Source organism: Coregonus lavaretus (assembly GCF_964263955.1).
Source record: "Coregonus lavaretus genome assembly, contig: HAP1_SCAFFOLD_543, whole genome shotgun sequence".
Taxonomy (NCBI): Eukaryota; Metazoa; Chordata; class Actinopteri; order Salmoniformes; family Salmonidae; genus Coregonus; species Coregonus lavaretus.
Genome location: NW_028166699.1, coordinates 12342 through 26791, shown reverse-complemented (window position 1 = coordinate 26791; position 14450 = coordinate 12342). Strand labels below are relative to the sequence as shown.

Sequence of the window (14450 nt, the reverse complement as noted above, 5' to 3'; positions counted from 1 at the left end):
GGTGACTATTTAACAGTCTGATTGCCTGGAGTTAGAAGCTGTTTCTCAGTCTCTCGTTCCCAGCTTTGATGCACCTGTACTGTCTTGGCTGTGGCTCAGGTGGCTGAGGTCCTTGATGATCTTCCTGTGACACAGGGTGCTGTAGATGTCCTTGAGGGCAGGCAGATACAGTGTATTGGCATGTACTTGCAACACTACACTGTATCCCTACTAACACAAGTCTTTCCAGTGTTATTACAATGGTATGAGGTCAATGTAAGATGACCTTCAGAGGTGAACTCTGTATAATTCCCCAATGTTATTACTACGATTATAAGGTAATGTAATTTTATGCTAATATCTCTTGTCTCTCTCTGTCATCAATGTGCAATAGTAATGTATTTTATTACTATGGTATAAGGTCTATATGATATAGAGTCATGTCTGGAATTATATGTATATCGCTCTTGTGTCTCTCTGTCAGTCCCGTGCCCTCTGGAGCGTATCTGGGTAGAGGAGCGGCAGGCGGGCAGCTGCTGGATAACGTGGACTGAGATGCCCCTGGTGGAGTACTACATTGCCTTTATCAAGAGAGACGATGGGTCTGAAGAGCGTTGTAACACAACTGACACCACCTGTCACTTCCACTGCATGTGTGGCTACACCTACCTCATCACCATGTTCAGCTACAACCTGGCTGGCTCCAGTCCACAGGGAGAAGTGTTCAACTATACGACCGGTAAGAGTTATAATACTGTCCACACACACACACACACACACACACACACACACACGCACGCACGCACAAACACACAACACACAGACACACACACACACACACACACACACACACACACACACACAGACACACACAGACACACACACATGATGATCCAGAACAGCGCCGGAGAAGATGGCTGCCGTTTTACAGCCCTCTAACCAATTGTACTATTATGTGTGTTTTTCCGCGTTATTTGTAATTTATTTTGTACATAATGTTTCTGCCATCGTCTCTTATAACCAAAAAGAGCTTCTGGATATCAGGACAGCGATTACTCACCTCGCATTGGACGAAGATTTTTTCTTCAATGAGGCGGTCGCGAAGGATATTCTACAGACACCCGACAAGGCCCAGATCCCCGTCATTCGCGTGAGGAAGAGACGGAGATATCGCGGACGCAGATCCGGGTGCCTTGTAAGGATCCGACGGCGAGCGAGTAAACTGCCTCTTCCATCAATCCTATTAGCCAACGTTCAAGCTTTTGAGAATAAAATGGACGATTTAAGATTACGGTTATCCTACCAACGGGACATTAATGTAGCCTCTGCATTATTGTAGCCATTTGCTACAGCCTGTCAACTATGCCTCTGCCTATCCCTGTTCTCTCCTCTCCGCACAGGCCACACAAACGCCTCACACCGCGTGGCTGCTGCCTCTCTAACCTGGTGGTCCCTGCACGCACCCCACACCTGGAGTTCCAGGTCTCAGGCAGCCTCTGGAACTGCCGTTCTGCGGTCAACAAAGCTGACTTCATCCCAGCCTATGCTAACCTCCATTCCCTCGACTTCCTGGCGCTGACGGAAACATGGATTACCACTGAAAACACTGCTACTCCTACTGCTCTCTCCTCGTCTGACCATGTGTTCTCGCATACCCCGAGAGCATCTGGTCAGAGGGGTGGTGGCACAGGAATCCTCATCTCTCCCAAGTGGACATTCTCAATTTTTCCCCTAACCCATCTGTCTATCTCCTCATTTGAATTCCATGCTGTCACAGTCACTAGCCCATTTAAGCTTAATATCCTTGTCATCTATCGCCCTCCAGGTTCCCTTGGAGAGTTCATCAATGAGCTTGACGCCTTCATAAGCTCCTTTCCTGAGGATGGCTCACCCCTCACAGTTTTGGGGGATTTCAACCTCCCTACGTCTACATTTGACTCATTTCTCTCTGCCTCCTTCTTTCCACTCCTCTCCTCTTTTGACCTCACCCTCTCACCGTCCCCCCCTACTCACAAGGCAGGCAATACGCTTGACCTCATCTTTACTAGATGCTGCTCTTCCACTAATCTCACTGCAACTCCCCTCCATGTCTCCGACCACTACTTTGTTTCCTTTTCTCTCTCGCTCTCCTCCCACACTACTCACTCTGCCCCTACACAGATGGTAATGCGCCGCCGCAACCTTCGCTCTCTCTCTCCCACTACTCTCTCCTCTTCCATCCTATCATCTCTTCCCTCTGCTCAATCCTTCTCCCTCCAATCTCCTGACTCTGCCTCCTCAACCCTCCTCTCCTCCCTTTCTGCATCCTTTGACTCTCTGTGTCCCCTATCCTCCCGGCCGGCTCCGTCCTCCCCTCCAGCTCCGTGGCTTGATGACTCACTGCGAGCTCACAGAACAGAGCTCCGGGCAGCGGAGCGGAAATGGAAGAAAACTAAACTCCCTGCCGACCTGGCATCTTTTCACTCCCTCCTCTCTACATTTTCTTCATCTGTTTCTGCTGCTAAGGCCACTTTCTACCACTCTAAATTCCAAGCATCTGCCTCTAACCCTAGGAAGCTCTTTGCCACATTTTCCTCCCTGCTGAATCCCCCCCCCCCCCCCCCCCCCCCCCCCCCTCCTCTCTCTCTGTGGATGACTTCGTCAACCACTTTGAAAAGAAGGTTGACGACATCCGATCCTCGTTTGTTAAGTCTAATGACACTGCTGGTCCTACTCACACTGCCCTACCCAATGCTTTGACTTCTTTCTCCCCTCTCTCTCCAGATAAAATCCTGCGACTTGTGACTGCAGGCCGCCCAACAACCTGCCCGCTTGACCCCATCCCCTCCTCTCTTCTCCAGACCATCTCCGGTGACCTTCTCCCCTACCTCACCTCGCTGATCAACTCATCCTTGACCGCTGGCCATGTCCCTTCCGTCTTCAAGAGAGCGAGAGTTGCTCCCCTTCTCAAAAAACCAACACTCGATCCCACTGATGTCAACAACTACAGACCAGTATCCCTTCTTTCTTTTCTTTCCAAAACTATTGAGCGTGCCGTCTTTAGCCAACTCTCTTGCTATCTCTCTCAGAATGACCTTCTTGATCCAAACCAGTCAGGTTTCAGGACTGGTCATTCAACTGAGACTGCTCTTCTCTGTGTCACGGAGGCTCTCCGCACTGCTAAAGCTAACTCTCTCTCCTCTGCTCTTGTCCTTCTAGACCTGTCTGCTGCCTTTGATACTGTGAACCATCAGATCCTCCTCTCCACCCTCTCCGAGCTGGGCATCTCCGGCGCGGCTCACTCCTGGATTGCGTCCTACCTGACCGGTCGCTCCTACCAAGTGGCGTGGCGAGAAGCTGTCTCCGCACCACGTGCTCTCACCACTGGTGTCCCCCAGGGCTCAGTTCTAGGCCCTCTCCTTTTCTCCCTATACACCAAGTCACTTGGCTCTGTCATATCCTCACATGGCCTCTCCTATCATTGCTACGCTGACGATACACAACTAATCTTCTCCTTTCCCCCTTCTGATAACCAGGTGGCGAATCGCATCTCTGCATGTCTGGCAGACATATCAGTATGGATGACGGATCACCACCTCAAGCTGAACCCTGGCAAGACGGAGCTGCTCTTCCTCCCGGGGAAGGACTGCCCGTTCCATGATCTCGCCATCACGGTTGACAACTCCGTTGTGTCCTCCTCCCAGAGTGCGAAGAGCCTTGGCGTGACCCTGGACAACACCCTGTCGTTCTCCGCTAACATCAAGGCGGTGACCCGCTCCTGCAGGTTCATGCTCTACAACATTCGGAGAGTACGACCCTGCCTTACACAGGAAGCGGCACAGGTCCTAATCCAGGCACTTGTCATCTCCCGTCTGGACTACTGCAACTCGCTGTTGGCTGGCCTCCCTGCCTGTGCCATTAAACCCCTACAACTCATCCAGAATGCCGCAGCCCGTCTGGTGTTCAACCTTCCCAAGTTCTCTCACGTCACCCCCCTCCTCCGCACACTCCACTGGCTTCCAGTTGAAGCTCGCATCCGTTACAAGACCATGGTGCTTGCCTATGGAGCAGTGAGGGGAACGGCACCTCTGTACCTTCGGGCTCTGATCAGTCCCTACACCCAAACGAGGGCATTGCGTTCATCCACCTCTGGCCTGCTGGCTCCCCTTCCTCTGCGGAAGCATAGTTCCCGCTCAGCCCAGTCAAAACTGTTCGCTGCTCTGGCACCCCAATGGTGGAACAAGCTCCCTCACGACGCCAGGACAGCGGAGTCACTCACCACCTTCCGGAGACATTTGAAACCCCACCTCTTTAAGGAATACCTGGGATAGGATAAAGTAATCCTTCTACCCCCCCCCCCCCCCCCCCCAAAATTGTAAAGTGGTTATCCCACTGGCTATAGGGTGAATGCACCAATTTGTGAGTCGCTCTTGATAAGAGCCTCTGCTAAATGACGTAAATGTGCCCTTGAGCAAGGCACTTAACCCTAATTGCTCCTGTAAGTCGCTCTGGATAAGAGCGTCTGCTAAATGACTAAAATGTAAAATGTAAATGTAATATCTTATGTTTCACGGAGTCGTGGCTGAACGACAACAATGATAACATTCAGCTAGCAGGCTATACGCTACATCGGCAGGACAGAACGGTTGACTCTGGTAAGACAAGGGGTGGCGGTCTATGTATATTTGTAAACAACAGCTGGTGCACAAAATCAAATACTAAGGAAGTCTCGAGGTTTTGCTCGCCTGAGGTAGAGTATCTTATGATAAGCTGTAGACCACACTATTTACCAAGAGAGTTTTCATCTATATTTTTCATAGCTGTCTATTTACCACCACAAACCAATGCTGGCATTAAGATTGCACTGAATGAGTTGTACAAGGCCATTAATCAACAGGAAAACGCTCATCCAGATGCAGCGCTCCTAGTGGCCGGGGACTTTAATGCAGGGAAACTTAAATCCGTTCTACCTAATTTCTACCAGCATGTTAAATGTGCAACCAGAGGGAAAAAAACTCTAGACCACCTTTACTCCACACACAGAGACGCATACAAAGCTCTCCCTCGCCCTCCATTTGGTAAATCTGACCATAACTCTATCCTCCTGATTCCTGCTTATAAGCAAAAACTGAAGCAGGAAGCACCAGTGATTCGGTTAATAAAAAAGTGGTCAGATGACGCAGATGCTAAGCTACAGGACTGTTTTGCTAGCACAGACTGGAACATGTTCCGGGATTCTTCAGACAGCATTGAGGAGTACACCACATCAGTCACTGGCTTCATCAATAAGTGCATCGATGATGTCGTCCCCACAGTGACCGTACGTACATACCCCAACCAGAAGCCATGGATTACAGGAAACATCCGCACTGAGCTAAAGGGTAGAGCTGCCGCTTTCAAGGAACGGGACTCTAACCCGGACGCTTATAAGAAATCCCGTTATGACCTCCGACGAACCATCAAACAGGCAAAGAGTCAATAGAGGTCTAAGATTGAATCATACTACACTGGCTCTGACGCTCGTCGGATGTGGCAGGGCTTGAAAACTATTACAGACTACAAAGGGAAGCACAGCCGCGAGCTGCCCAGTGACACAAGCCTACCAGACGAGCTAAACCACTTCTATGCTCGCTTCGAGGCAAGCAACACTGAAGCATGCATGAGAGCACCAGCTGTTCCGGATGACTATGTGATCACGCTCTCCGTAGCCGATGTGAGTAAGACTTCTAAGCAGGTCAACATTCACAAGGCCGCAGGGCCAGACGGATTACCAGGACGTGTACTCCGAGCATGTGCTGACCAACTGGCAAGTGTCTTCACTGACATTTTCAACATGTCCCTGACTGAGTCTGTAATACCAACATGTTTCAAGCAGACCACCATAGTCCCCGTGCCCAAGAACTCTAAGATAACCTGCCTAAATGACTACCGACCCGTAGCACTGACGTCTGTAGCCATGAAGTGCTTTGAAAGACTGGTCATGGCTCACATCAACAGCATAATCCCAGAAACCCTAGACCCACTCCAATTTGCATACCGCCCCAACAGATCCACAGATGATGCAATCTCTATCGCACTCCACACTGCCCTTTCCCACCTGGACAAGAGGAACACCTACGTGAGAATGCTATTCATTGACTACAGCTCAGCATTCAACACCATAGTGCCCTCTAAGCTCATCACTAAGCTAAGGATCCTGGGACTAAACACCTCCCTCTGCAACTGGATCCTGGACTTCCTGACGGGCCGCCCCCAGGTGGTAAGGGTAGGTAACAACACATCTGCCACACTGATCCTCAACACGGGGGCCCCTCGGGGGTGCGTGCTCAGTCCCCTCCTGTACTCTCTGTTCACCCATGACTGCATGGCCAGGCACGACTCCAACACCATCATTAAGTTTGCCGACGACACAACAGTGGTAGGCCTGATCACCGACAACGATGAGACAGCCTATAGGGAGGAGGTCAGAGATCTGGCCGTGTGGTGCCAGGACAACAACCTCTCCCTCAACGTGACCAAGACAAAGGAGCTGATTGTGGACTACAGGAAAAAAAAGAGGAATGAGCACGCCCCCATTCTCATCGACGGGGCTGTAGTGGAACAGGTTGAGAGCTTCAAGTTCCTTGGTGTCCACATCACCAACGAACTATCATGGTCCAAACACACCAAGACAGTCGTGAAGAGGGCACGACAAAGCCTATTCCCCCTCAGGAGACTAAAAAGATTTGGCATGGGTCCTCAGATCCTCAAAAAATTCTACAGCTGCACCATCGAGAGCATCCTGACTGGTTGCATCACCGCCTGGTACGGCAACTGCTTGGCCTCTGACCGCAAGGCACTACAGAGGGTAGTGCGTACGGCCCAGTACATCACTGGGGAAAAGCTTCCTGCCATCCAGGACCTCTATACCAGGCGGTGTCAGAGGAAGGCCCTCAAAATTGTCAAAGACTCCAGCCACCCTAGTCATAGACTGTTCTCTCTGCTACCGCACGGCAAGCGGTACCGGAGTGCCAAGTCTAGGTCCAAAAGACTTCTCAACAGCTTCTACCCCCAAGCCATAAGACTCCTGAACAGCTAATCATGGCTACCCGGACTATTTGCACTGCCCCCCCACCCCATCCTTTTTACGCTGCTGCTACTCTGTTAAGTATTTATGCATAGTCACTTTAACTCTACCCACATGTACATATTACCTCAACTACCTCAACTAGCCGGTGCCCCCGCACATTGACTCTGCAACGGTACCCCCCTGTATATATAGCCTCCCTACTGTCACTTTATTTTACTTCTGCTCTTTTTTTCTCAACACTTTTTGTTGTTGTTGTTTTATCCTTACTTTTTTTTGTTTAAAATAAATGCACTGTTGGTTAAGGGCTGTAAGTAAGCATTTCACTGTAATGTCTGCACCTGTTGTATTCGGCGCATGTGACCAATAAAATTTGATTTGATTTGATTTGATACACACACACAGACACACACAGACACACACACATAGACACACACACACACACACATACACACACACACACACACACACACACACACACACACACACACACACACACACACACACACACACACACACATACACACACAGACACACATACACACACAGACACACACAGACACACACACACACACACACACATACACACACACATAGACATACACACACACACACACATAGACACACACACACACACAGCTTTGTCAAGTCACTCATCTCTCTTTTCTTCCTCCCCAGTTCCCTGTTGCCCAGAGGATATTACCATAGCACTGGTTTCCACGGAGACCCTGGAGATCATGTGGTTGTCAGTGCGGGGGGCGGAGCTATACGAGACGACGGCGGAGGAGATTGATGATGTCATCCACTGTAACGACACGGCGCCTGTGTGTGCTCTGTCCGACCTGCGCTGTAACACACAGTACAGTGTGGTGGTGACACCATGCAGCGAGATACGAGGCTGCAACCGCACCTGCAAACCTCACACACATGAGACAGGTAAAACACACATCAATACAATAGGAACAAACATAGACATAGAAAACATTTTATTTTAAGAATGAGATCAGCTCTTCTTCAACTTTACTGTCTTTATTCTATACGGCATCTCACTTTACCATTACAAGACCAGTGGAGACTGCTGAGGGGTGGACGGCTCATAATAATGTCTGAAACGGAGCAAATGGAATGGGATCAAACACATGGAAACCATGGAAACCATGTATTTGATGTGTTTGATACCATTCCACTTTTTCTGCTCCAGCCATTACCACGAGCCTGTTCTCCCTAATTAAGGTGCAACCAAACTCCTGTGTACAATACAAGGATAAGCTTCAGCCAATCAACTAATTAGCCAATCACCCAATTAACCTATCAACAAATTAACCAATCAACCAATTAACAAATCAACCAGTCCATTAACCTCTCGTCTCTCCTCTAGCTCCCTGTTCTCCAGAGATCCTGAGTGTGTCTCAGAACAACTCATCCTCGAGTGTCAGTGTCCAGTATACTGCCCCTAACACCCCCAACACCACCTACACTGTCACAGCCGTGAGCCACACAGACACACTCACCTGTCAATCACGCTCCACCTCTTGCCAGCTCACACAGCTGCCCTGCGGAGTCACCTATGATGTCACAGCGTACGCCAGGACAGCAGTGGGGACAAGCCTGCCCAGCTATAGCGTGCCCCTGGAAACAGGTGCGGGAAACCCTGTATGACAGAGTGAATGTGTATGTTAGGGCAAATCTAAAATGATATCCTGTTTGGTCATAAGTAGTGCAATATGGGGAATAGGATGTTATTTGAACCATAGATATACAGACCATAGATATATAGACCATAGATATACAGACCATAGATTATACAGACCATAGATTATACAGACCATAGATATACAGACCATAGATATACAGACCATAGATTATACAGACCATAGATATACATACCATAGATTATACAGACCATAGATATACATACCATAGATTATACAGACCATAGATATACAGACCATAGATTATACAGACCATAGATATACATACCATAGATTATACAGACCATAGATATACATACCATAGATTATACAGACCATAGATATACAGACCATAGATATATAGACCATAGATTATACAGACCATAGATATACAGACCATAGATATATAGACCATAGATATACAGACCATAGATATACAGACCATAGATATACAGACCATAGATTATACAGACCATAGATATACATACCATAGATTATACAGACCATAGATATACATACCATAGATATATAGACCATAGATTATACAGACCATAGATATACATACCATAGATATATAGACCATAGATATACAGACCATTGATATATAGACCATATATATACAGACCATTGATTATACAGACCATTGATATACAGACAATATATATACAGATAACTCTCGGGCTGTCTCATATGACACTGTATTCCCTATGCAGTGCACTAGTTTTAACCAGATACCTAAGCCTCTGTTCTGTTCTGTTCCCTCGCCAGGTCCCTGCTGCCCCCCCACCCTGACAGTAGACCAGGTGACCCAGGCCATGACCAACGTCACCTGGTCCCCCGCTACAGGGGCGCGCTCCTATGTCACGGCGCTGACTTCATCGCGGGGACACGCCAAGTGCCACACCATGGACACACACTGCCTGATGGGATGCATCACCTGCGGTACCAACTACAGCGTGAGCATGGAGGCCATCAGCAGGACAGGCCACAAGGCAGAATGCAGCTATCATGGCTTCTCATCCAGTTAGTACGCACAGGCTACACACACACACACACACACACACACACACAAACACACAGAGACACACACAAACACACAGAGACACACACAGACACACAGACACACACAGACACAAAGACACACACACACACAGACACACAGACACACACACACAAACACACACACAGACACACACACACACACACACACACATACATACATACACACACATACACACAGTTAGTCAAAGGTCGATATACTGCAAACACACCCACACACACATACATGCATGAACACACGCAACATTCTTGTTCACTCAACAAACTGCAAAAAAATTACCAACAAACACCAATATTTTCCCCCAATTTGCATCCTGTCCATTCAAGACCACGTCATATAAATCTTCAATCTTTGCTCCCAGGCGCCTGTTGTCCATCGAGTGTCAAGCTCTACCAGATGGCCAACAACTCTCTGAGGGCGTACTGGCGCTCCTCGGGCCCCCAGAACCACACGGTGGACCTGATTGGGACAGGCACCAATCACACCTGCGTCCCCTCGCCCCTCAGCAGCTCCTGTGAAGTGGCCAATGTCATGTGTGGGGACATCTACACCATGGTGGTGGCACCTGTCAATCAGGACGGGAGCAAAGTCACATTCTGTCCCCGCAGGATCTACTCTGGTGAGTGAGTGTGTGTAGTTAGTTAGTTAGTTAGTAGTTAGTAGTTAGTTAGTTAATTGTTATTTAGTTAGTTAGTAGTTAGTTAGTTAGTTAGTTAGTAGTTAGTAGTTAGTTAGTAGTTAGTTAGTAGCTAGTAGTTAGTTAGTTTGTTAGTCAGTCGTTATTTAGATGGTTAGTAGTTTGTTAGTGGTTAGCTTGTAGTTAGTTATTTAGTTAGTAGTTAGTAGTTAGTTAGTAGTTAGTGGTTAGTTCGTTTGTAGTTCATAGCTAGTTAGTTGGTTAGTTAGTTGGTTAATTAGTTAGTTAGTTAGTTAGTAGTTGGTTAGTTGATTAGTTGTTAGTTAGGTGGTTAGTTGATTAGTTGATTAGTTATTTACTTTGTTTGTTTATTCGTTCGTTCGTTAGTAGTTTGTTATTTAGTTAGTTAGTTAGTTAGTTAGTTAGTTAGTTAGTTAGTTGGTTAGTTAGTTAGCTAATTAGTTGGTTAGTTAGTAGTTGATTAGTTGTTAGTTAGGTGGTTAGTTGATTAGTTATTTACTTAATTACTTAGCAGATAAATAGATTATGTGGTAGATCAAACTGGGAATGTCTACAGTGAGTTTGTGTCTAATGGCATTGTTCTCATTCTCTTACAGTGTCCTGCTCCGGAAGCAATGTAGGAATGGGTAAGTGTCCGGCGTCCACTAGTAAACTTCACCGGGAAACTCAGCTAGCATACTTTACTGACATTGTATATACTACCCAATACACTCTAAAAAGAATAGGTTCCTGGAAGCTCTTTTAGGGGTTCTTCAAATTGAAACTGTGGCGGAACCTCTATAAGTTCTTCAAAGAGCCCCTTTAATGGTTCCTCAAATAACCTTTTGGGGTTCATCTCCAATGTTCATCTACATGTGATCTGCATAACATTATGCGACAAACCAAAACCAATTGTACATACCTTTATGTGCGTCCTCGTCTGTATACCTGCAGACACACACTAATTAGCGGGCCGTTCAGTCATCTGCGCCCAATGCAGCTATAGCCCTCAACATATTCTTACCTCTTTGTTGATTGACATCCATTGAATTGTGTCCATTTCTGTTTTACACAGAATTTTTAAAGGGAGTAAATGCCAAACAACACAGCCATTTGCACAAATATGAAAAGATAGATGGTATCATCATATGTTCCTCTGTAGCTCAGCTGATAGATCACGGTGCTTGTAACGCAAAGGTAGTGGGTTCGATCCCCGGGACCACCCATACACAAAAAAATGTATGCACGCATGACTGTAAGTCGCTTTGGATAAAAGCGTCTGCTAAATGGCATATTATTATTATAAAACAATATCAATTTAGATCATTCAAGGGAGAAACCTTACCTTAAATTAAGGGGATCTTAAAAATGTTCAGTTATGTGCTTGCACCTGCTGTTTTCTCAAATTCAAATCCACATTTTTCAGTTGGGCAGTTAGGTTCCTGCAAGAACCCCCAAGAACTAAGGAGGTTCCTCGATGAACCCCACCTCCTATGGGGTTCTTGGAAGTACCTTTTGGGGGCCTTTTTCAGTGCCAAGAACCCAAAGGTAGAACACCTAATTTTTAGAGTGTATGTTGAACTTTATCTTTCTCTTCTTTCTAGTGATCTATCGGGGAAAGAGAAGTGTCGATTAGAGGTGAGTTAAAATTGTGTATAACAAAATCATCAACATCGCTGTAAAAATAAACATGAACTGAACATAAACTGTGTAAACTTTTGAAACGTTCATTGTGTCATACTTTATACAGCATCATCTACTACATCAAATTATGAAAGAACCAGAAGAAAGGTGCTTACACAAGACCTGTCCTTTGTGTTACCGCACGTCATAAAGAGTATCGCGTAACTGCATAAGCATCCATAAATTGCATCAGTCTATATGAGGTTGGCAACAACAATAACAGAGGCAGATAGTCTAGCGGTTAGAGCGTTGGGCTAGTAACCGAAAGGTTGTAAGTTCGAATCCCTGAGCTGACAAGGTGAAAAATCTGTCGATGTGCCCTTGAGCAAGGCACTTAACCCTACTTGCTCCAGGGTTGCCGTTGATAATGGTTGGTCATGACCCCACTATCCGAGGGAGAGTTGGGATAATCATAAAAACACTTTTCCAATTCAGAAATGCGTCTTAATACACACTGAAATTAGGACAAATATAAGCACACACCAAATTAATGATTTTATAAGACCAGACCTCTTTGTATAGAAAGGTCAATGTCCCAGTGGAACAACAGACTGAGAGGACAGGTCAGACAGGCATTCTTAGAAGAGGTGATACAGTATTCTTAGAGGTGAGACAGTATTCTTAGAAGAGGTGAGACAGTATTCTTAGAAGAGGTGATACAGTATTTTTAGAGGTGAGACAGTATTCTTAGAGGTGAGACAGTATTCCTAAAAGAGGTGAGACAGTATTCTTAGAAGAGGTGATACAGTATTCTTAGAAGAGGTGATACAGTATTCTTAGAAGAGATGATACAGTATTCTTAGAAGAGGTGAGACAGTATTCTTAGAAGAGGTGAGACAGTATTCTTAGAGGTGAGACAGTATTCTTACAAGAGGTGATACAGTATTCTTAGAAGAGGTGATACAGTATTCTTAGAAGAGGTGAGACAGTATTCTTAGAAGAGGTGATGCAGTATTCTTAGAAGAGGTGATACAGTATTCTTAGAAGAGGTGATGCAGTATTCTTAGAAGAGGTGATACAGTATTCTTAGAAGAAGTGATGCAGTATTCTTAGAAGAGGTGATGCAGTATTCTTAGAAGAGGTGAGACAGTATTCTTAGAAGAGGTGAGACAGTATTCTTAGAAGAGGTGATACAGTATTCTTAGAAGAGGTGAGACAGTATTCTTAGAAGAGGTGAGACAGTATTCTTAGAAGAGGTGATACAGTATTCTTAGAAGAGGTGATACAGTATTCTTAGAGGTGAGACGGGTACTGTACTCTTGGGACAGACAGGTGAATGACATGTTTACTGTAGGGAATCCTGTGATGTACTGTAGATCTGTCCATTAAACATGGAGAGAAGGAAGGAGGAGAAAGGAAGGAGTGTCATAGATAATAGAGATATGAGAGAGATGTCAGAGAGGTATAGTTAAAAATGCTTGAATAACGCAGTCAGAGGTCTGCGACCTGGATGGAAAACGTGTTGGAAACGTGAGGAACCGGACCGAGGGCCTCTTGCATTAAAGAGCGACTGAACCGAACAACCAACTTCTCTGGTTGAAAACGGCCTATGTGGCATCGATATGAGTCGGAAACATTTATTCTAGTGTCAAAATTGACTACAAAGTGTAAATAGGATAATTCTGGTCATAAAGTCAGTATTCCAAAACAGATTTTTGTGAGATTTGTGTAACTGAAGATGTCACAACCTACATGAGGGTTAGGTTTTGATTTCAATCCTGCCCACACTGCCTGGCACAATCTAATCAAGGCTGGCAGTAATCAAATCATCCACATCTGTTTAGATAGTGGTAATGAAAAACTTAGAAGAAGAACAGGGAAAACAGGAAGAAACCTTGACAGCAGAGTGACTGACATTCCGTACAGACAAGAGGCTTGAACAACAGCAGCACATAAACACCAACTCTAATGTTCTACATCTGTCCCTCTGCTCTGGGTCTTGTATTGCAGGTAATCCCCTGGAAAGACACGAAATTGCATCCACTAATATCAACGTCTGTCACGTCTGTCAAGAAATCAGCTGAAATGTCACTCTTTTTATTCAGTACCTCTCCTTTGATTCTAACTTCATCTATCTATGCTTTTTGGGATCAACATGTGTCCTAATGTCAAACCATCATTAAGTTAATTATTAAAGGTGTGTTATCTTCAGTGTATACCTGAAAAAGACTTGATGCCATTTTATATGACTGTAAAGAGACATGCAAGCTTGTGAATTATACATTCTAATCTCTACAATCAAAACGACTCATTAAATGTGTTAAATTACAAATGCTTGTAATTGCTCGTTATCTGTATCCGCTGTGGTCTTTTCTCCGACATATATAGTTTTTTACTAACAGACTGAAACTGGTT

At 45.8% G+C, this 14450-nt stretch overlaps 1 protein-coding gene across 1 annotated transcript in view; it reads left to right on the top strand.

Moving 5' to 3' along the window:
* Nucleotides 1-14108, top strand: part of LOC311114390 (fibronectin type III domain-containing protein 7-like) — a gene marked incomplete at its 5' end in the record, with an annotated part of 29782 nt that extends 15674 nt beyond the window's left edge. The window contains 8 exons of the mRNA XM_084189646.1: nt 464-718; nt 7703-7960; nt 8403-8663; nt 9484-9738; nt 10137-10394; nt 11030-11059; nt 12017-12050; nt 14046-14108. Of these exons, the coding sequence (XP_084045772.1) occupies nt 464-718; nt 7703-7960; nt 8403-8663; nt 9484-9738; nt 10137-10394; nt 11030-11059; nt 12017-12048 (1349 nt within the window). The 3' untranslated portion in view covers nt 12049-12050; nt 14046-14108. The remainder of the gene's footprint in view (nt 1-463; nt 719-7702; nt 7961-8402; nt 8664-9483; nt 9739-10136; nt 10395-11029; nt 11060-12016; nt 12051-14045) is intronic.
* Nucleotides 14109-14450: the final 342 nt, after the last annotated feature.